The sequence below is a fragment of the Pomacea canaliculata genome, linkage group LG3 (genome assembly GCF_003073045.1).
Source record: "Pomacea canaliculata isolate SZHN2017 linkage group LG3, ASM307304v1, whole genome shotgun sequence".
In the NCBI taxonomy this organism is placed as follows: Eukaryota; Metazoa; Mollusca; class Gastropoda; order Architaenioglossa; family Ampullariidae; genus Pomacea; species Pomacea canaliculata.
Window position 1 is genome coordinate 16454535 of NC_037592.1, and position 22935 is coordinate 16477469.

Consider the following 22935-nt stretch of genomic DNA (forward strand, 5'->3'; position numbering starts at 1 on the left):
ATGTGTGGTTATACACAGAAATCCTCTCAACTGCAGTGGAACTATACAACAGGAGTAGATCATATTGGAATGGTTGTAGATCACACAATGGGCTCAGGAGAAGGTTTATAAATGTTTTAGCTTCATTTTTTCAGGCAGATTTTAAAACAGGATTTTATGCTTCACAAAAAGTTTTCATCTATGTGTATATATTTAGTGAAAAATATAAACAATTTTTATATCTGTCATGTTAAAAGCATTGCTATTATTCAAATTCCAATTCAAACACTTTCCAGTATTCAGTACATTTATTTTTTAGTCAACGTTTGATGAAAAAAAATTGCTAAACGTTTTTGTTGTCTTACAACTTCAACTACTGTATGCATATACTTTAAAAGTCCTTCAGTTAATGTTTCATAGAGAAAAGTAATTGCTAAAAATATTTTTTAATCACCTGCCAGGTCACTACATAACACTCTCAGGCTCAGGGGGACCAAATGATGTAGCATCAGTGCTATCACCCACTTATGCAGTCTCCTCAGGTGAATGTCTGCAGTTCTACTACCACCTTCATGACAACAACGGAGGTTCCTTGAAAGTCCAGCTGCACATCAGTGCTGTTGTGTCTGTCATCTGGCAAGCCCACGGTGACCAAGGTGATCAGTGGAAGAAGGCACAGGTCACCATCCCTCAGACCATAACTAAATACCAGGTAAGTCTTAAGAATTTATGTTTACTTCTAAGGAGGGAACAATACTATGTTGGCAGCTTTCGTGTACAAAGATCAGAAAAATACAATAAAATGGAAACTTTCTGAATATGCATGTCCTGACATAACTTTTCAAACTAATTGTAGTTTGTAATCACTTGATTAATTAAAGGATCTGTAGACATTTTCTATTTCTTGTTTTAAAGAAAAGATCATGAGTTATGGTGCACTTGAAGTTTAAAAAGTATTAACTTTTTGAAAGTAAGTTAAACTGAAATAACTTTGATAAGGCCATGAATAAACCTGTCTTTGCATATGTCCTACTTTTGATAAATATTTTTTGTGTGTTTGTGTTTTAGATTGAATTTGATGGTCAAATGGGTCCTGGTTCAGGTGATGTTTCTCTTGATGATATCTCTATCCTGCCATATCCCTGTTCCCCTCCTGGTTCCTGTGACTTTGAAAGTGGCTTTTGCTCCTTCACTAACTCTCACACAGATCAGTTTGACTGGATACGTGGCTTTGGAGCTACAGCCTCACACTTCACTGGACCTAGCATTGACCATACAACTGGCACAGTAAAAGGTCAGACAAAATCACTGAGGGTTACTCACTTACAAGTATCTTGCTGTTAAAGCATTGTTCACAAAACTCAAAGTATAAACATGTTCACATGTAGTGAATTGCTCTCTGTATATCTGAAGTGTTATTTTCTTTTTTTTTGACCTGAAATTTCTAATGCTTTTGTGAGGAGACAAAAATGTTGCTTAAAAAATTAAAAAAGACATGAGCTTGTGAGTTAAATAGTATGCTACCATAACTTTAGTATTTTATGTATCATAAATATGGTTTTGACATTTTAAAAATATTTTCAGGAAATAGGGAAAAGTGTTTGGGTACTTTTCCCATCTTTAATTTGTATATATTGTTTTTTAAGGCTACTACATTTTTATTGAGAGCAGCAACAACCGTCCAGGTGACAAAGCCCAGCTTGTGAGTGAGAACCTAGACCCCACTTCAGGAAGCTGCCTGATGTTCTATTACAACATGAATGGTGCAGGTTTGTGCCACAACTTTCTGCACAGCACTGTTAACACACAGAGAATTAAGTGAACATATTGATAGTCATTTAATGCTGAAAATGTCAAAAAAATGCATCTATTTCATGAATAGAATAAAATAAATGGAATATACATAGGAACATGGGCATGCATATGTATATATATATACATGCATGTTTGCACACCTCTAATTTTTCTCCTCAACAGGTATGGGATCACTGAATGTCTACCAGATCACAAACTCCAGTCGGAAACTGATCTTCAACCAGACAGGTCATCATGGTGATGTGTGGCTTCAGGGATCAGCTAACCTTACCTCTGCCACACCTTACACTGTTATCTTTGAAGGTGTTAAGGGAGCCAACTACACCAGTGACATAGCCTTAGATGACATTTCTTTAGTACAAGGGGCCTGCTCTAACCAGTCAACAAACACAGCTGTGGTCACCACACCAACACCACCATGTAAATTTTGTTGAATTCTTTTTGTATTTAACATTTTTTTTAGAAAAAAAAACAGGAAATGGGCCCTCATTTTAATCAATTTAGCCTTTTGCAAAGGATGTAGCAGATTGCATATTAACTATATCTCAGTGAGAACTGAGAGTGATTGTTCAGTTAAAATATTTATTTATTAAAATATTCATTATGATGATTATAACTGTTATCCATGAAATAGAAAAATCATCTTTAATCTATGAAATAAGATACATTTAGCAAAATCACTCTACCTTCTTGAATTTGGAAAAGGGGGTATATGGAGGGTACTTAGGGAACTGTGTAAAAAAAACTGTGTAATAGAAAAAGTTTGCCTTAGCCATCACAAAGCACCTGAATTTTACATGCAAGTCACATTTTGTTTATATGAATAAAATGTTCTGTCTTCTGATGTTACCTTGCTTTAGCTTTGGTGCCTGGTCTGGGCTGTGACTTTGAGACTGATTTTTGTCAGTGGACACAAGATATGAATGGCAAGCTTAACTGGACACGACAACATGCCTCGTCATTAACTTTCAGTACAGGCCCCAAATTTGACCACACACAAGGAGACATCCAAGGTGAGTTTTCCAAAATAAAATTTTGTATTGGCTTTCTCTTGTACAAATTTGAGTTACTAGAATAAGCCCATGTTGTGGTAGAGACTATCTCAGGCACAAAGTGCTCAGATAAGAGGAGGTACCACACTCTAAGGTGTGCATCATAACAGCACTGTGTTCTCAGCAGCCCAGACCTATGGACATCCTCCTATTGGTAAAAAAGCATGGCAAGTGTGACACTTACTGCCTCAATTCAAGTCTAATTCAGTTAGCAGCCGACTGCAGAAAGCACACAAAAGGCTAACCAACAGACAAGTTGGAAAGAAAAGGAGCCAGTGAATAGGCACTCCTGAGAGCCCCAGACCAGTGTTGCTGACCACAGCTGCTTCATTATGAAAACTTTAATGTATGGCCAGGATATTGGTACAAATGTGTAAAAGATACATACATGTATGTATATTAATAAAAATTTGCAGTTTGCACGATGCTGGTGAACTGATTGCAGCAAGTAAAGTGCAGCTGATTACCACTATAAATAATGCCTTGTGGCTGTGTTTAAGTTGTCTTCAGGAAGTGTGCATGAGCTTGGTTTGTCTTATTGGCTAACTCAGTTACAGTGTCATAAAGCATAAGTTTTTTAAAAATGGTTTTTAAAATATAGATATTCAATTATCATTGTTTCAGCAGCAGAATCAATCTGGGGAAAAAACAGGAATTTTTATGTTAAAGTGTGCTTCTTTACATTTTGTGTGTGGGGGTGGGGGGGTGTTAACCTTTAGTGCTGCTTTCAAGCCTTCTGTCACGTCAAATAGTTGTTTCTTGGAATGGTTATATTTCACCTGATCATATTTAGCAGCAAGCATTGCTTTGGGTGAAAGAGTGCTTAGTTGTATCTGATATTTATAAATGTTTTTTTATTGATTTTAAGTAATTTTTTATTTCACCATATGATATTCAAGTTATTTTGTTCTGCCAGGGTACTATGTATATATTGAACCCTCTGAGCATGATACCAATGACTCAGCCCGCCTTCGCAGTCCCACATTCAGCACCTCAGGACCAACATGTGCAACTTTCTGGTATCACATGTATGGAATCAAAGTGAACCAGCTGAACTTGTACCTTGGGAGCCCTGGACAACTGGGTAGCAGAATCTGGACAAGGTCTGGCAGCCAGGGCTTCATGTGGCTGTATGCAGAGGTTGAAATAGGAACTGTTTCTACTGCACAGGTAAGTAGTGTGAAGAAGGGGTTTTTGTCGGGAGTCCTCAAGCAAATTTCAGCTTCTATCCAGTCTTCATGTAGCTGTATGCATAGGTTGAAATAGGAACTGTTTTTCCTTCACAAGTAAGTTTTATGATAGAAGAGTGAGAGGATTCTAATTATCATTGTTAAGAAAGGCTATATTTGGTGGATGAGTATGAAAATATTATTTATTTTCTCAAGAATCTAGAAAACACCACACAGTTCCTTGATATGATAAATGCTTTTTATCAAAATCTCTCTTTGTGAATGTATTGTGTGTGACAGAGAATGTGTGTTTGTGAGAGAAAGGAGAGAATTATGATTTGAGTAATGAATGAGTCTGTAAAATGCATTTGATGCCTACTAATATATCAATAGTATGATGTATGTAAAGCACCTTGAATGTGCCTTCTTTTGTGGTGGTCACCCTATAAATCAACATCTGTATTATTAAGCATGGAAAGAGAAACAGTTTTAGCACATCATGTTCTCTGTTCATATCTTAGTAAATTATATCATTACACATCTCATAATGTTACTTACTGTGACTTTATCTCCATGCCAGCTTATATTTGAAGCTTTCCAAGGCAATGAATATATGGGAGATATAGCATTGGATGACATCAGTATACTGAACGGTTCCTGCCCTGCACCAGGTAAGAATTATTGTCAGTTTAATCCAGCCATAAAATTGCCATAATGAGTGGAGAAATTCTGTTCCCAAAATTATGATTGTTGAAATCTGTACTTATTTAATACTTTTTCAGCATATTGTGACTTTGAAGATACACATACCTGTGGATTTGTGCAAGATACTGATGACAAATTTGACTGGACACTTAACTGTGGATCAATTCCAGCTACGGCTTCATGTCCTGCAGGTGATCACACATATGGCACAGGGCAAGGTCAGTAAAAGTTCATGAATTAAAAATTAATAAATGTAAATATTTTGTTCTTGGAAAGCTGATTTTAACAATCCAGCTTCCAGATATTATAAAGAAATGGTAGAAAGCTTAAAGTTTTTTGCAAATCTTCAAATATTAAATCAATAAGGTGTACTTCTTAAAATTAAAATTCCTTTGATATGACAGGCCACTTTATGTACATGCGAACAACCAGTCCACAGCAAACAGAAGATGAAGCGCATTTGTTGAGCAAGCATACAGCCCTACCTATGGCAGCTGCCTCTCTTTCTGGTATTACATGGAAGGAGACTCTGTAGGTGTACTGATTGTCTACCTCAGGCTTGTAGGACAGCCATTACAAACCTCATCACAGCTGTGGATGCTGAGTGAAGGACAAGGTCCACAATGGCACTTGGCCTCCATCAATATTAAAAGTATTGAAAGATTCCAGGTAAATTATGAAATCATTAATTTCATGACTTCACCACAACCAAATGCTTTTCCTCCCACACATGCACAAATGTATATTTCTTTTGTCACAATTTTCTGAAGGAATGTACCTGTTTTCAAAGGCAAATAGCATATTATATCATTGGTTGGTGTTCCTACTGTTTATGTTAGCTGCAATGGAAATTGCTTGCACTTTTGTCTATGCATTTTAGAGCTAAATAATCAATTAATTTACCAAGGTTAAGGCATTTTTATAATATGAATAGTTATACTTTTGCAGGTGGAGTTTGTAGGAGTGATTGGGGAAGGCATGTATGGTGGCATGGCATTGGATGATATCCTTATGACACCTACAAGCTGTCTTGAAAGGACAGACTGTGATTTTGAGCAGAGTGGGATCTGCAGCTGGACTCAGAGTAACAGTGATGACTTAGACTGGCTTGTAAACAGTGCAGAAATAGGTTTTTTGGACTCTGGACCTCCAAAAGATCACACAACTAATACACAAAGTGGTGAGCAATACAGTTAACTATTAAGAAGTAATTTGTATAAAAGCAATATGTGAGAAATTTTTATTGCAAGGAAAAAGATGATGGTCATGATTAACTAATTTAAAAAATTTTTCAAATCCCTCAACCCAGTCAAGGAGGAAAGTACTCCAAAATTTTACACAAATCAGCAGCAAAAATCACTTCTTGGCCTCAGCTCTATCTTTCAAACTTTATACTAGTGGAGTCTCTCTATGGCTGTATTCCTATGCTCGGACCAACACTCTTCTATGCAAATCACATGCTATCCACCCACCTTGTCCCTTTCCTATTCCCTTTTCATCTGAATGACTACAAACATAGCAAGTCTACAACATGTAATGACTAATTACATTGCAGATCTATTGTATTATGCTTCTATGTGTTAACTATTATAAGTAATCTTGAGATGATTTAAATTATACAGGACAATGTATGTAAGTTATAAATTATGCAAATACTATCTCATTCCATATGGTAATTCAGCATCCGTGAATTTTGTTGAAGAATCTTGTAACCCTGTGGATACTGAGGGAGGACTATCTCTCTCTATGTATATATCTGTGATATTTATGACCAGAAATGCATAATTATACTGCATCTAGTGATGTAAACAAGTACAATTTTGCTCTTTTTCCAGGTGAATACATCTATTTGAATACACGTCAAACAGGAGGTGCAGCAGTACTGATGTCTCAGTCAATCTCTTATAACTCTAATTTTCTCTACTACTGTTTTACATTTTGGTACTATATGCACGTCTCCACAACTGCTACCCTCTCTGTCAGTTGGCGCCGACTTTTAGCAGATCCTACCATTGGCTTCTCTCTCAGTGGCAGTCAAGGAAACACATGGACTCAAGGATTTATGGATGTATATGTGGATGCAAATTCCTTCACAGTATGTTTATGTTTGTATTTTAAAGTCTGGTGTTATAGATATTATTTCAATATGTTATTGCTATTCTTCTGTTGAGGATGCTTGTAAGGTGCTTTATTGGTGTGTATTGTCAATCCTTGAGTTATTTGTGCTCTTATGGTGTCTCACATCCACAGATGAATCTAACTGGAACAGTAGGAAATGGTAGCCATGATTTCATTGCATTGGATGACTTCAAACTCTATCCCTACACTTGCTCTCAAGGTGAGGCCGAGCGCTATCTTTTGCAGTTAGAGGGAGCACTTGTAGAGTTTAAGAACTGATGCTGGAAAGTAGTCCATGAAGACTTTGACACAATAAAAACAATACATAGAAATAGGTGATTTTACTTTATCAGGACTGTTAAACACTTTCTTCAGCATGCATATTTTCATTTGAAGCCATTTGCCACAAATGAGACAAAGAAGACTTTCTTTTACTCAAGTGATAAATTAATGACCTAATGGAAAGATTTATTTCTGGTTATTTTTATTTTCTGTGGGGAGATGGTTTTCAGAAATCAAGTGAGAAGAATCCAAGATCATTCATTTGTAATATTGCTTTTTTTCTTTTAGTAAAAAAGACCAATGGTACTGCTAGTCAATTCATGTGTCATGATACAGCCAACACAACAGTGACACAGGACAAAGTCTGCAATTTTATCAGGGACTGTCCCCCACCATACTTGGATGAAGTCAGCTGTGGTATGTTTGTTATTTTGGAGATGAACGACACTGTAACAACATCAGTCAAGATAATGTGAACTCATTAATTTTGTATGGTTGGAATAGCACATCATACCATCATTAAAACAATTTTTATAATGTGTGTTGTGCAATGGAATGCACAGTAACTCAAACCCATAGATTTAAAGTTCATATGTGAGGCCTTGGGATTTAAGCAGCAGCATGACAGCTGTGTCAGTTGTTTGTATTGTTGGTTTTCTGGTATCATCATCTGATGCCTGTAATTGATAATGATGATAATTGATAATGATAGGCTACCAGCAAAGGTGAAATTGAGTTTAGAAGTAAGTGTAGGCTGGTAGGCTGTATGGTTTCATCACAAAATTTGTTCTTGTGTTTTCTTTTGTCCATTCATAGTTAAAATTCAACACTGTACACATGGTAACATGAGATAAATGATGTGACTAAAAGTGTTCATGATATTTTCTTCAGATTTAGATTAAATGTTGTATAGAATGATTCCCATACAAAAACTGAGATTTCACTGAAAATAGCTAGCCTAGAAACATGTTCTAAGAAATATTTTCTGTCTTGCAGGTGATTGTAACTTCCAGAACAATTACTGCCAATGGACAGAAAACAGTAGCGACATTTGGAAGTGGACACTGGGCAGCGGCCAGTCTCACCCCAAACATTCTGCTCCTATGTATGACCACAATGGCAGTCCCACAGGTTAAACAGTCATTTTATGTGCTCATAAGAAAACAAATTTCTACTATTCATCTGGGTCTGTTACACATAGATAAGAAAATGACAGATTGTATCTTCTCAAACAAATCCTTTGTGCAAGCTTGTAAGCAGGAGAAGTACACATAAAGATGTGTAGAGGATATACAGAGGATGATGTAGTGTCTTCTTATTCCTTTTCACCCCCAGTGGAGAATAGGGCCGTGCATTTGCAGTTTCTGTAGCAGGAGTTGTTTTACAGGGTGGGGTTGATAGCCCCATGCCCAACCCTCTTTCATCCAGGCTTGGGACCGGTAGGTTACCTTGGGAGTTTCCAGGCAGAGTTTAGGATGATGCAATTTAAGTGGATAATAAATATCAGTGATAAATGTGTGTGTATGATTGATGAGGGTTAGGGCAGACACAACTGGCATATTGCAGTGTTATCATTCTGATCCTAAAGTTAGCCTCTGTATGTCTTGATCTTGTCATCTAATGAACCTTACAACATTTCATTAGACTTATGTGCAGCATGGCAAAAAACGTTCACAAGAGTTTACAAAAAAGTTGTAATGATCGGCTTCCGCATATGAAAGAGCAAATTCTTACCTGTTGTAGTCACCTCATTGCAAACAGTTAAAATGTTTTTGTTAATTGCTTTTCAGACAATTTCCTGTACCTGGCCAGAAGCTTTGGTACACAAAGTACTTTTTCTGACATCTATAGTATCCAGTTTGGTCCTTGCAGTGCCACATGTCAAATATTGCTGTTCTATTACATTTCTGGACAAGGTTGGTGGTTTCTCAAAAGATAGTTGGTACACATATTTCATTTGATTAAAGTATTCTCAGCTTTGACATGGAATCTTATTTGTATATTAGGCCTAAAATTCTTTAGTAATCACAGGCACAGATTAATAAATTTTTGTCATCATTTCCTTGTACTTATAACAATAGTCATAGACTTTCTTTTTTACAGCAGACTCTCAAGTCCAGGTGCTGCTGGAGCAGGGTGAAGAGAAAACAATTCTGTGGATGACAAATAGACTAGATACTGACAAGTGGGTACAAGCCACAATTGATCTTTTACATGTGGCTACACCATTCAGGGTGAGATAATAAAATTAACCTCCAGTTACTCTTATCCTCGTATGAGATGCAAAATTTTAATGAATAAGTAAGGGAAAACATTTGCAAGTAAGGGGAGATACTCAGATAAAAATTCTGTTGGTTAATTTTTTTTCGGATTTTGTTCTTTGAGAAGGGCTTCAGGCATTTATCTGAGTTTTTGTTCTTGTATCCTTCTTCAGTTTCATCTGTTTGTTTCTTCAAAACGCTGTTTTGAAAGATTCACTAATTTTTAATAAAGGCAAGCAACATAACAGACAAACAACATTTGACATTTTACCTCACTTTTGACTTTTCTGCTTGATTTGCATTGAAACTTCCCACAGAACTGTCCATTAAGTGACCAAGATTCAGGTTGTTAGTATTATGTTATCAAAGTACACAAAGATCATAATATTGGTGACTGAATTGCCCACAGAGTGGAACTTATATGCCTTCATGAAAAATCATTTCCTCAGATTATGTAGTGCCTGCATAACATTTAAAGTTAAGAAAAATTAAAATCTTACCAACGAAAGTTTTTTTAAATAATGCATAGATGTGCTTTATTCCAATTTGTACTTCTGTTTGTTTGTAGATACACATTCAAGGGTATGCTGATCCTACTTCTCCATTTCAAAGCATCGTGGCACTAGACGATATTCAGTTTATTAATTGCAATTTTCCAGGTAACTCGATCTTGTGCTGTTTCCCAGATTAGTTTCTCCAATTTTGTTTTGTAATTTCATAATAAAGCAGTTCTCGAGTGTTCTATGTCTTCTTATTTGACTTTTAGAGAAAAGGAAAAAAAGAACTTCTCTTTGTAGCATATGTACAGAAAGTGAAAGCTGTTTCAGTCTGACAATTTCAGTTGAGAAAGAAATAAGAAAACAGTTCAAAGATTTTTTTGCTGAAGGTGAGGAGCTATTAGACTAAGAAAGAATTGTTTGTTGTTTAACCCTTGTTCAGACCTTAGTACAATATTTATTTGGATTTCAGCTATAAAAGTTGTAAGCATTATAATGAAAGAGTATTCCAATGTAATTGTAGAGAATTTGTGTTTGAAGCACCAGGGAACTGTGACAGTGGTCAGAATCTGTTCCATTGTAAGAGCACTGCGTGTATTCCTATGGCGGCTGTCTGTGATTTTACTGATGACTGTGGCGATGGCAGTGATGAAGTTTCATGTGGTTAGTAAATATGTGGATCAAAAATCAAAATTTCTGCTGAGCATTCAGTTAGAACCACTCACTTCTTTAATCACACTAAAAACAATTGTAAATAAATGAAGCAACCAACATACCATAAATAAAAAATAATATAAATTCTGTAACTTAATATGCTTTTGCAGCTTATTAATATGCACAGTTGTACACAAAAAGTTTAATGCTTTCCTAAAAGAAACTGAGGAGACTGAAAATAACCTGCAGTACAGGATATTTTTTTTACTTTCCTCAGGCACTTATCCATCACGCACAAACTTTGAGCAGAGCCTTGGTATCTGGTACAATGACCATTCTGGATCAGACAACTTTGACTGGACCCGTACACATGGTTCAACCAGTACAACTGGAACTGGCCCTTCCCGTGATCACAGCAGAGGAACATCTAGGGGTGAGTTTGAGTTTTTCCCATATATGTCAGACATGAGTCTCGCCTTAGACGACATGGATTGCTTTAAGCTTTGTGAGGCTCTGTTCAAATGGTTTAGTTGTCATAATAATAATAATGTTTGAAAAGCATACTTCAACATGTGGACATAAGCTCAATGTGCTGCACACAAAAGACAGCAAATAAACCAAAAGAAACACAACCAGATCAGACAGATAACACTATGAGTGGATGAAGAATTGAGGAGTGGATGAATATAATGGTAAGAAGTCACCTTTTACATTAATCATAAAACTACTGGCCATTCTTTAAAAACAAAAAAGCCAGAATGAATTACTTTTACCTTCACATGGTAGAAATAATTCGTTAAACGCACTTGCAAGTTAAAATTTTATTTAAAGAAGGTGAAGCTAGAACAGTCAAGTAATAAACCAGTCAACGATTTGCATATTTTTCAGGTTACTTTGTGTATATAGAGAGTTCTTTACCTAGGAAACCAGGTGATAAAGCTTGGCTTGTGAGCAGCAATGCCTTTAGCCCAACTTCAGGATCCACATGTGTAGTAGGTTTTGTCTTATTATAATTTTCATCAGTACTTACAGAAAGCTAAAACAAAGTTCATATATTTTTTTGCTTAACATTATAAACTTATTTTCATAGTTGTAAATGTTCAAAACATAAAAATGGATCTATCCACAAAATATAGCCATACATGCATGAGATCCTGCATGTGCACACAACACCATCCCCCACTCCCATTCACCCTGTCCACCTCTATGCATACCCACATTCACATACACAAATTCTCATTCATACACATATACATTCATTTATAAATATTTATAGATGATCATTCAGTACCATTCCTTTGCATAGTGGATAGATTTTTAAAAAAATTAGTTCTCTTGTTGATGCCTGTTAAACTAAAAAAAAAACCTAGTTATGCTGAGAAATCAGACCTGTGAGATTTTCTATTTTTGTCTTTCAGTTACGTCTTTACTATCACATGTATGGAACAACCATTGGTAGTCTAAATGTGTATACCCGTGTCTCCCTTCTTGGTGACTTGAAGCAGATTCTTTCTCTGACTGGAAATTATGGTGATGCATGGATGCGTAAAGACATCACATTTCAAGAGACTGATTCATTCCAGGTGAGATGAAGATTTTCAGTTAGTCCCATAAGGGAATCAGTTCCTGATACAGTTTAACTATGTTGTATACACATCAATAAAATTAGGTAATTGCTTATTTCGCTTATTCTTGTGGAAGAGGCTGGTTTAAAATGCCAGCTTAAAGCCAGTTGGTCAGCAGTGCAGTTTGGCAACCAGGCTTGTTGATCTAGAAGCGTTGGAATGTAAATAAACATGTTGTTGGAAGGGCCTGCAGTGAGCAGAAGGGTGCTACACTAAATCTCCTGCTAGGCAGACCCCAGCAGGTGCAACATCATTTTCCGATATGGTTGACCACCCACGACACAAGCCATTTTATGTGTTGGTTGATATAAAGTGGTTTCAGTTGGCAGGAAAGAGGTGTGAGAGAGAAATCTGGAGAGAGTACATGAATGCATTATAAGCTGTCATCTTGTCACAGAAAAGATTTAAAAGCACACTTCAAAAAAATACCCTTGCCACTTTGACCAGCAGCACTGTTGTGGACCAAAAGAATTGGCATATAACATATGACAGCCAGAGTAACAAGGCAGCTTTGACTGCCATGACTGTTTAAGCATGTATAATAGACTACATGATGTAAGGGCCAGGACTTTGGTCTGTGTATAGTCTTAGCCTCAGAGACTGATAGTTTGGTATGGGAGTCTGCTTTGGTTATATGGTCATGCTAGAAGCTGTAAACAACAGGCAGGTTGATTACCCTGTCTCTTTTATGTGTTCACAAGCATGTGCCATATGGTAGGTTACCCAGTTACATTCTTTTATTGAAGAATTGTTTGCTAGATAGGGTCTTCAATGCCATTAATATCTAAGATATTGTCAAAACAAATGGTTTAATACAAAATTTACTCAGTGTTTGATTTCAATCCATTTCAGATTATTATTGAAGGAGTCACTGGAAATGGTGACCAAGGAGACATTGGCATTGATGATATTAGCATGTCCTCTGATTGTCAAGTGTCATCAGGTACTGGAATTTCTTAGATTTTAGCATCTTATTTTTAGTTAATCCCAACCCTTATTTTGAACATATAATGTGAGTTTTGATGTTCAGATGTTTTGCTTGTGTCAGTTGTTTTTAAAATAAACTATTTTGCAATTTTCTGTGAAATCTGGTATGTGTTTGAGCTTGATTTTCAAATTTTCAAATTTGTATGTGGTTATATTTAGTAATTTTGGAATATTCATATTTTGAAGAACATGTTTTGCATTTGGTTTTCTTTTACTGTCATGTGTTCCGCAAAATACATTGACTTCACTCGCTATTGTCTTTTGAAAATGTCTCCTTTAGATCCACTCCCCACAGGATTCTCTCCTCTACCTACTCAGCCCGTTCCCTGTTCGGCAAATCAGTTTGCTTGTGATGGCAATCACTGCATCCCACAGACCCAAGTGTGTGACTTCCAGCAGCAGTGCAATGATGGCAGTGATGAGCTCATGTGTGGTAAGTCCACAGTCAGTCATCTTATATCTTTTTTGTATGTCTAGCTACTCATGAAGAAGAATAGTAGGGTATTACAACCCCATGAATGTGTAAAATATTTGTTTGTACACAGACAGTATTGCAAGAGTGCTGTTTTGTGCTGAGATAAAAACACTTTGCTACAAAACATCTGGGAGTTGTTTTCTTATCAGGTGACTGCACATTTGAAAGTGACCTCTGTGGATGGAGGGATCATAGCACAGGACAGTTTGCCTGGGTCAGGAAGTCTTCTAATGACAGTGCATTAACTGGTGGGCCTACTTCAGATGCTGATGGCTTGATAGGAGGTACATATGTTCCAACAATTTAAATTTTTTATTTTTCATGATTGTTTGTTTAAGTAATGTTTTAGGATATATATATGATTAACAACTTAAAGATGCAAAAGAACTGTTTTAAATTTAATAAAATTCATTACATACTTATAGGGGATAATGAAGATGATGGTTGTGATGAAAAAAATGACATGGTTATATTGTCAAGGGTGTTTATCAGACCTTGTCAGACTTTTTGTTACAGTTTTGATAAGGGAAATATGGTTCTCTTATGGCGACCAACAGTTAAAACATCAGAGGTAAAAAAGAAAGCAGAATAAACTGGATCGATGGCAATAAAACATGGCAATTGCAGAAAGTCTAAAATGCTTATGATGTAAAAGTTTAGTAGCAATCTAGTAGTGTACTTGTAGAGGGTAGGGGTCGAACAGCTCCCAGGACTGTCCCTTTCTCATGCTGGCGTAATAGCCAGCCTTGAACTGCCTACTCATGTCTACTGGCTACTGAACCTATTGTTACACAAGAAGTTACGCAGTTGCCTGAGCCACTTGGGGAGACCATGACCAGACAGGACGGGGTGGGGGGTGACCACGTCATCACGGGGTAGGGAAATATTAAGGTCGTGGCGAGACCATGGGAAAAAGAAGGAGATAGTTCTGGAACATTTGACGGGGCTAGGATATAAGTATTATAGCTTTACAGTTGAGGCAGGCATTTTGATTTTGGAAGTGAGAGTGGAGAGACAACAGGCTAGCTGCCGAGTGAAACTGAATAAAATCTACAGCTATTTCCATCTTTGCTGTGTTCTTGTGCGACTAGCCCACCCCTACGCAAACAGCAGGGACTGATGTGTTGGTTACAGTTTCGTTAACACTTGTGTGGCGTATATATGATTTTTAGCTTGTGTGGCATGTGTATGATTTTTATTGTGTTGTATTTGTCTATTGTAACATAGGTCATGTTTATCCTACATACAGGTGGACGATATATGCTGGTTCAGCCCACTATGGGTGTGACACAGGACCGTGCCAGACTGATGTCTCCTGTGTTCAATGCTTCCGGTACTACGTGTCACATGAGTTTTAAATACCACTTGTTTGGTGATAGTGCAGGTATGAGTGATAGAAAAAGTAAACAGAATTTTTTTGAGAGACTAAAATTGATTGTTTCGTTTTTGCAGCACGCTTAGTTGTTGGAATAATAGGATATGACTACTTGCCTACTATAAGTGTTTGCTTCTTTTAACATTTTTATTTTGAAACTAGTCTAATAAGATTACTCTCAGAGACGTATTTGTGTTTACAGGTAGCCTTATGATTCTTCTCCAGAAAGCAGTAGATATCAACACAAACACTGGAATTGATTTGTGGCACTACACAGGCAATGCTGGCAACACTTGGCACTTACACTCTGTTGACATAGGGCAGATAAATTATCCCTTTGTGGTCAGTGTCATTTTCCATTCTTTCCTATGTTCCCTAACTGTAAAATGGAAGTTGCCCATCACAGTACAAGAATGGCATAATGTTGACATCCGATTCATGGAAGAAAAAATGCTTTAATCTACAAATGTTTTATAGGGAAGGGCTGATAATAGCTTAAAGAATTTTAATCAGATTTTCATTCTTGCCTATCTGTAAAGGTAGATTCTGTTATAATCTACAGGTTACATTTACTTCTCTGCCAGACCCTGGATTTGGTTCTTATGATGTTGCTGTAGATGACATTAATTTTGTGGACTGCAACCCTGGTCTGATTCTTAATGGCACAGGTAAATGGCAGGTGGTGTGCAAAGTAAAAAAGAGGCTTTTGTGTGCACTACCTCATTCTCAATGTTTTAGGTCTGAACCACATTAGGAGACTAAATATATTTTAGAGTAATATTTAACTTCTTTTTCTGACAAGAGATTACAGCTAGTCTTTGTCAATGGAATAAAAACTATTTTAGAATTATTTAATGGTTCCAGAATTGTAGAATTTATTTTCCTGTTGTTTTTTTTTTCGTTTAGATTTATGTTACTATTAGAAATGTTTGTGTCAGGAACGTAAGTTAACACATGTTGATCTTTGTGTTATGAAAGTCTTTAGCACTAAGTCTATCTTATAAAATCCTGTAACTATGATGGATCTCACAGATTTTAGCATTGACTGCACGTTCGACTTCGGAATGTGCGGTTTCTTTCAAGTCCACACGGATGACTTTGACTGGATCTGGACTAACCAGAGTATACAAACAGTAGGAACTGGGCCTGATCGTGACCACACATCAGGCAAAGGATATTATGTGTATCTTGATACATCACCTCCTCGGAAACCTGGTGACATAGCTGACCTCTCATCAGCTCTGCAGGTAGAGAACTATGCCAGAAACATAATTTATTACTACCATTTTTAAATAGTGTGTATGGACAACTTATCAAATATGACATTTGTTTTGTCATTTCTTCTTTTTTATGGAGATATTTAAAATATGTCTGTTGTAGCCAAGATGCAGGTTGGTTGGGTTCCCAAGCACTGCTAGGCTGTTAGCTTGTGCCAGTGTTACTGTTTGGAGGTGACCTGGTTATGTTCATAGCTGGGACACTCGTTCCATTGCTTGAAATATTCTTAGAAGTGGCCACTTTGATGTTGCCACTAGTTTAGACTGTAACCATCACTACTTCCTGGTGGATATAAAGTGGTGAGCTGGTCATGCAAGAATAACAAAAAGATGGAATTGGTCGCACAACTGTAGACGTTTATTCACTGCCTCCCACTTCATTCTCACTTCCAGATCAATGTCCCTCTTTCTTGTGCAGCTGCCAACAGGTCCTGCAGGAAAGTGTCTGATTTTCTGGTATCACATGTATGGTGTTCATGTAGAGACACTTAAACTCTTCCTACAACAAGAGTCAAATCGTACACTAATTTGGAGTCGTTCATATACACAAGGCAATGTCTGGCGACAAGGCATGCGCACCATCATCAGCCATCAGGATTTCAAGGTGACATTCTTAGGGACAATAATTATGTAGATATTTGTATACATGTATACTATCTGTGTCCTTGCATTCATGCATGTACATGTTAACAGTTCGGTCATGGCTTTCTTCTTCAAAACAAATTTAATAGTAGTTGTGTTGTTTCATTATTTGCATAAAAGAAATTATCATATGGTAAAGCTGATGTTTGTTAACACAATATTCTCTTTCCTTGTACATTCATATGAGCAGCCTGTATGGTTTAAGTCTGTAGCTTATTATTAGTAGGTCTATATTCTCTTTGCAAAGCATGATCCAGCAACTCAGCTAATCACATAGTCTTTCTAGAATGTCACTGGTATGAAATAAAAGAAAATATTGAAAGAATAATACTTGGTGGAAGTTCTTTTGTTTCTTTATTCCATTTTTTCCTTTCTGTAAACAGTAAAATTATCTATATTCTGAAGTAACAAAACAAAAGATTTCAGTAGTCAAATGCATTGATCTACTGCTACAAATTAGAAAATATACATATATATAGTTTTAGAGTGAGAGCGAGAAGACAGAGTTCAAAACAGAGAACTGAAATGTGACAAACGTTCATTGTATTTATGTGTTGAATACATAATCTTTTGCAGATTGTATTTGAAGGAACAGTGGGTGTCAGCTACTTGGGTGACATTGCCATAGATGATGTTTCACTTCAGGATGGTCCTTGTCCTCCTTCATGTAAGAAGAGATTGAATGTTAATATTTTGTATAGGTTTAAATTTTGTACCTTTACTGCAATGAAAAGAAAGTGGTACAAGAGCAAGACTCATCTTAACAATGGTCATAATTCTTGTAGCTGTAAATTCATACAGATTGTTAGTGCACTGGTAGAAGTGTTTTCACATATTTCTTGGTTGTAATAAGGTAAAGAATGTATGTTTTTGACCACTAAATTTTGCAGCTGAATGCGACTTTGAGGTAGACTTCTGTGACTACACCCAGAATACAGATGATGAGTTTGACTGGATTCGTCAAGCAAACGCTACTTCATTTGGTGGAACAAGCCCATTCACCGACCATACTACACGCAATGGATATGGCTAGTTCTTGTTTATTGAAAAGAACATAATCAGATTTTGTTTATCTCTTTTTGTGTGCCTAGACACAATCTCAGATTTTAATGTGTGCATAAAATGAATGAAACATGGCTTATATAAACTTCACCTTGTGAATGGTTTACACTGAGGAGTCTTTGCTAATACTGTAAAACTTGACTCAGATGGATGACATAGACACGTACATGTAGTGCATGCATGTAATTTATTGTGGTGTGCAGGTTTTGTTGAATAAATGAATGGGATTTTTTTTAGAAAAGACAAAATCTTTAAAGGAAGAGAATGTGTATTTTTTTAAATATAAAGTGTTTCTGAGTGTCATCTTTTTAACCTTTTATTTAGGCTTCTATGCATGCATCAACACTTCAGTCCCGCATAATCCAGGAGATCGTGCCATGATGACTAGCTCAGCTCAACGACCATCTGCTGTCAACCAGTGTTTGACCTTTTGGTACTTCATGTCTGGCCGTTATGTTGATCAACTTAATACTTACATCATTTCGAATGGTGTTCATCAATTATCATCTATTTTTAATATGCTAGAGCAACATTGGGTCGAGGTGGCCATCAATTTGCAGCCACAGACAACCCAATGGCAGGTAAATTTCATTTTATGATTACGCTGGTGAGTGGTTTTTTTTTTATTCTTTGCATATTGTCTTTCTAGTTTTTCTCCCTTTTCATCTTTTGTTTTGCACTAATCCTGTCCCCAACAGTAATTTTTCACTTTATCAAAGGTCCCAGAAGTAGCTAGCCTTTGTAGTTAAGCTAAAACAAATCAAGAACATTGCAATAAGGCCATCTAGATTCCTAAGCAACTTGATTCGTCCAGCCTTTTTAAATGATTTTGCATAGATTGATGAAAAATCTTAACTCATCAGCAAGTACCTTAAGAGTAGTTATAGCTCTTTGCTGAAAGAAATGGGCTGCTGTCTTTACTTTTTCCCTGAGCACTTCTTATATGTATATGTGTGTTGTCATCCAAGATTTAAAATATGCCTGTTATAGTCTTTATATTCTTTACTTATACTGACCATGTATTTTGTCTCACTGGTTTTGTGCCTTTATTATAGGTATGGTTATTGAAACATCTAAAAACCTGATATATAAACCATTTTTACATTGATGGGAACATCACACATCTGTGTCAAACATTTCAGATCATGTTTGAAGCAGTTGTCGAACTATACCATGCTGGGCCCATTGCTGTGGATGACATTAAAGTACAGCAAGGCGACTGCCCTCCACCTGGTACCTGTAATTTTGAGACTGACACCTGTGGCTATGTCAATGTTCAGGGCATGGATGACTTTGACTGGCTTCGCTCAGCGGGCAGGACTCTTGTTGCTGGGACTGGCCCAGCCGTTGACCATACATCTGATTCTGACACAGGTTAGAGAAAGCATCATTGTATCGTGTTGCGTCTCTACAGCAGACCCACACTCGACACTGTTGAAGTTTGATGAAAGAGCATTAAACATGAACAAAATGGCGCAACCTGTCAGCTCAAAAAACACACAAGGGAAACTGACTACATAAAACCCCGGATGTGTCCTCATGAGATAATTCTTATCACATCTCCTTTCCTTTGAGATTAATCATTTATCTTTGCTAAATAAAGTTCAAGTCATTGTCTTCAGTCTCAATAATAATAATCGGGCAAGCGGATAATTCTGCCGCTACGAGACATTCTTGGAGCTGAACTGATACTGGCATAGCAGTTGCTTGGATCTGGAACTGAACTGTATCTGGCATCAGCATCAGAACCACTGAGACTGGATGTCGACTCTGGACATTGTCTAGGAATGTTAACATTAAGCGATGCCCCCGGGCCGGACTCGCATACTGGATAGTTTAGACTGGTATCAGCTTGTGGTTCATTTGTCACTTGGACTTCAGAAGTAGGAAAAGAAAAGTCGCTTAGAACAGGAAGTTTTACTGCATTGCAAAACACTTTGAAATAATTTATGCATTTAGTTTTTATTTTGCATTGAGCATAAAGTATTTTATATGAAAAAGAATCCCATTGTTTTTCTTTTATTATTATTTATGATTTGCAAGGTTTTCTTAAAACATTTTGTTGCCTCATGCACTCTTCTTATTCTTGCAGGTTTTTACATGTACATGGAATCAAACTTTCATAACCAAGGACAGCGTGCCCAGTTATACAGTACTCTCTTATCTCCTAGCCCTTTGGTTTGCATCAGCTTCTGGTATCATATGTATGGCCATGGTAAGGGTTAACTATAAACCTCATCCAGGGGATCAATCTTTATTTCCATTTCAAGCAGAGTAAGTGGCTAAAATTCCTAGGGAAAGTGTTCTTACCAAGAGGTTTTATAAAATCCAAAAAGGGATAGAATTTTTCTACCAGAATAATCTACACAAATACTATTTTTATGTAACCAACACATCAGTCCCTGTTGGCTACTTATTAGGGGTGGTCTATACTCTTACACGAATGCAACAAAGATCAAAATTGCCGCACAACTATAGATTTTATTCAGAATTTCACTTGGCAGCTGGCCTTCCTTCTTTCCACTCTCACTTCCAAATGAAAAAAGCCTTTCTCAACTGTAAAGCTAAACTACTTATCCTATCCCTGTCAAATATTCCAACAACCATCCCCTCTTTTCCCACAGCCTGTTTATGACCTTTCCCTGCCCCCATGACGGAAGTGGTCACCCTCACCCCACCCTGTCTGGCTTAGCCTGACATTTTCTTGGCTGAGTACCATTTATGTACTAAAACATTTGATTTTATATCATATCCATCACCTGATTTGATTTAATATGTGTGCAGTTTTGTCCATTTCTTGTAATGAATAACTTGAAATAAGTTATTAACATAAATATTCCATAGTTTATCCACATTTAAATTGGTGTAATCTCCATGTTGGTTTATGTGAAAGGACAGAGATTTCACTCGAACTCCTGTCGACCATCCCTGTGAACAGGTGTTACATGTAGGGAGAAGTAAATGTGCTGTATGGTTAAATCTAAGCCCCGATCTGTAGTGGTGACAAGTATGTATTTTACCATGATGCTAGCATCACTCAAACCTTCAGGAGAAGCATTCATTTCCATTTATAGTCATGAGTAATAATAATAAGATACAGCTTCTTCTTTTAATTAAAGCTTCCAAAATAAAACATTTTGTTGAATCATCTCAGCACATTGCTAAGTTTTTTCTTTGCATATTTCTTCAAACGGATATTGTTTTGTTTTTTTTATGCCAAGGATCCTTCCGACAACATTTTTTTCACATAGAAAGCATTTCTCTGTCAACAGATGAAGGTTCTCTGCAGCTTTATCTGATTGAACCACAAGAAACTGTGAGTCTTGTAAAGATCACAGGAGATCAGCACAATTTCTGGCACTACTGGGAGACCTCTGCAAGCTATGGCTTTTACTTCTCAGTATGTTGAAGCATTTTTAGAAACTGTGAGAGCTGTGTGCTCTTTTGTACATACTTTATGGTACAACAACATGCAGTAATTGTGTCTCCAAGACCATCTTCAACTGATAAGATAACATATTTGACTTTTAGCATTTTAAAAGTAATCTGTCATCATTTTCTTTGACCTTTCAGTTGATGTTTGAAGGCACAGTAGGAAATGGCACCCTGGGAGATATTGCTATTGATGATGTGTCAGTGAGACCAGGGAACTGTACAGGTCCACCTTCTGCTACTGACAATCCTGGAATTTTAGAAGTAACATATCGTGAGCATCTAATAGTTTTTGCCCTTTCAATATATATATTGAAAGAATCTATATTTATATCAAAGGAATGTAGATGTGAAAAGGATGTTTCTGAAAATAAATTATCTAATCACACTTGATACCATGTATTTTAGTTTTTATTAAGTAAACTCACTGCCTGCTTCAGTGATAACTTTGATTTGTTACTTAATGAACAGTGTGTTAAAGAGAAGCCTCTGCACGATAAAACCCACTGTTTCTATTGTTTGCTTGTAGCTCCCACAAAGTATGACTGCACCTTTGATCAAGCCAGCATTTGCACATGGACTCAGGACACAATGGACTCTTTTAACTGGACCCTGCATCATGGTACAACATCGAAACTCCAACCAGGACCTAACTCTGATCACACACAGCAAAATACAGATGGTAGGGACATGCTGTTATGAATACGATGAAATAATTAATGTGCAGTTTTATACCTTTCAGCTACTATTCCAGAATACTTTAGTGAAGTTAAACCTGTTTATTGCCTGGATGCCACTTTAGATGTCCAACTCAGCAATACATTCAAAAGCTTATTGAATATCCTGAAAAAAGATTGTTGATGACAAATATTAAGTAAATCAATCGAAATACTGAGCATGTAATATAATTACACATGTTCATTATCAGGAATGACATTAAAGTAGCTGGCTTGTTGTAACTTTGACCGATTGTTGTGGGACAATAAGTCCTTCTCCTACTAAGCCCCATCAACTTGGAAAGGATTACCTGTCAGCATTCATCACTCTGATGTAGAAGTGAGGGTGTCTTTTATATGAATGCATAGTTGGTGGTGATTCAGTTGACTTCTTTATATCATTTCTGTAAAGCAATCTGAGCAAATCATTGGAAAAGCATTCTATAAATCTTTATTATTATATGTGCAGGTTACTATATATACATTGAAGCATCCAATCAGCCACCCAATGCCACAGCCCGCGTCATCAGCCAGAGTATGACCATAAATGGTGTTGGTACATGTGTTCACTTCTGGTTCCACATGTATGGCAGCAAGACTGGAACTCTTAATGTTTACGCTCAGCAAGGTACAGAGCTTCTCTCTCTTATGTTAACACATCTATGTTTTATCTGTGTAGTAAGTTGAAAATAACACCTACAATTCCAGCCACATACTCACACGAATCTCAATGCCAGGAATGCTCTTCCCCTACCCAGTCACTGCTAGGCATGTGCCCTGTCACACTAGCAATTACACTAACACACCACTGT

At 36.8% G+C, this 22935-nt stretch overlaps 1 protein-coding gene across 2 annotated transcripts in view; it reads left to right on the top strand.

Moving 5' to 3' along the window:
- The first annotated feature begins 4803 nt into the window (after window positions 1–4803).
- The window catches only part of LOC112558570 (MAM and LDL-receptor class A domain-containing protein 2-like), a 42923-nt gene continuing 24791 nt past the window's right edge, over window positions 4804–22935 (top strand). Inside the window, exons 1-31 of one of the 2 annotated variants that reach the window (XM_025229109.1) lie at window positions 4804–4938; window positions 5125–5389; window positions 5669–5900; window positions 6556–6815; window positions 6971–7058; window positions 7409–7537; window positions 8117–8251; window positions 8911–9036; window positions 9224–9354; window positions 9950–10040; window positions 10419–10541; window positions 10810–10965; window positions 11421–11524; window positions 11951–12115; window positions 13010–13100; window positions 13425–13577; window positions 13769–13903; window positions 14869–15003; window positions 15197–15336; window positions 15557–15662; window positions 16027–16241; window positions 16690–16875; window positions 17490–17580; window positions 17804–17941; window positions 18300–18556; window positions 19118–19349; window positions 20068–20190; window positions 21248–21375; window positions 21549–21681; window positions 21937–22089; window positions 22593–22751. In XM_025229109.1, coding sequence (XP_025084894.1) covers window positions 5237–5389; window positions 5669–5900; window positions 6556–6815; window positions 6971–7058; window positions 7409–7537; window positions 8117–8251; window positions 8911–9036; window positions 9224–9354; window positions 9950–10040; window positions 10419–10541; window positions 10810–10965; window positions 11421–11524; window positions 11951–12115; window positions 13010–13100; window positions 13425–13577; window positions 13769–13903; window positions 14869–15003; window positions 15197–15336; window positions 15557–15662; window positions 16027–16241; window positions 16690–16875; window positions 17490–17580; window positions 17804–17941; window positions 18300–18556; window positions 19118–19349; window positions 20068–20190; window positions 21248–21375; window positions 21549–21681; window positions 21937–22089; window positions 22593–22751 — 4468 coding nt within the window. In that variant the 5' untranslated portion in view covers window positions 4804–4938; window positions 5125–5236. The remainder of the gene's footprint in view (window positions 4939–5124; window positions 5390–5668; window positions 5901–6555; window positions 6816–6970; window positions 7059–7408; window positions 7538–8116; window positions 8252–8910; window positions 9037–9223; window positions 9355–9949; window positions 10041–10418; window positions 10542–10809; window positions 10966–11420; window positions 11525–11950; window positions 12116–13009; window positions 13101–13424; window positions 13578–13768; window positions 13904–14868; window positions 15004–15196; window positions 15337–15556; window positions 15663–16026; window positions 16242–16689; window positions 16876–17489; window positions 17581–17803; window positions 17942–18299; window positions 18557–19117; window positions 19350–20067; window positions 20191–21247; window positions 21376–21548; window positions 21682–21936; window positions 22090–22592; window positions 22752–22935) is intronic. The other variant, XM_025229110.1, reaches the window with a different exon arrangement.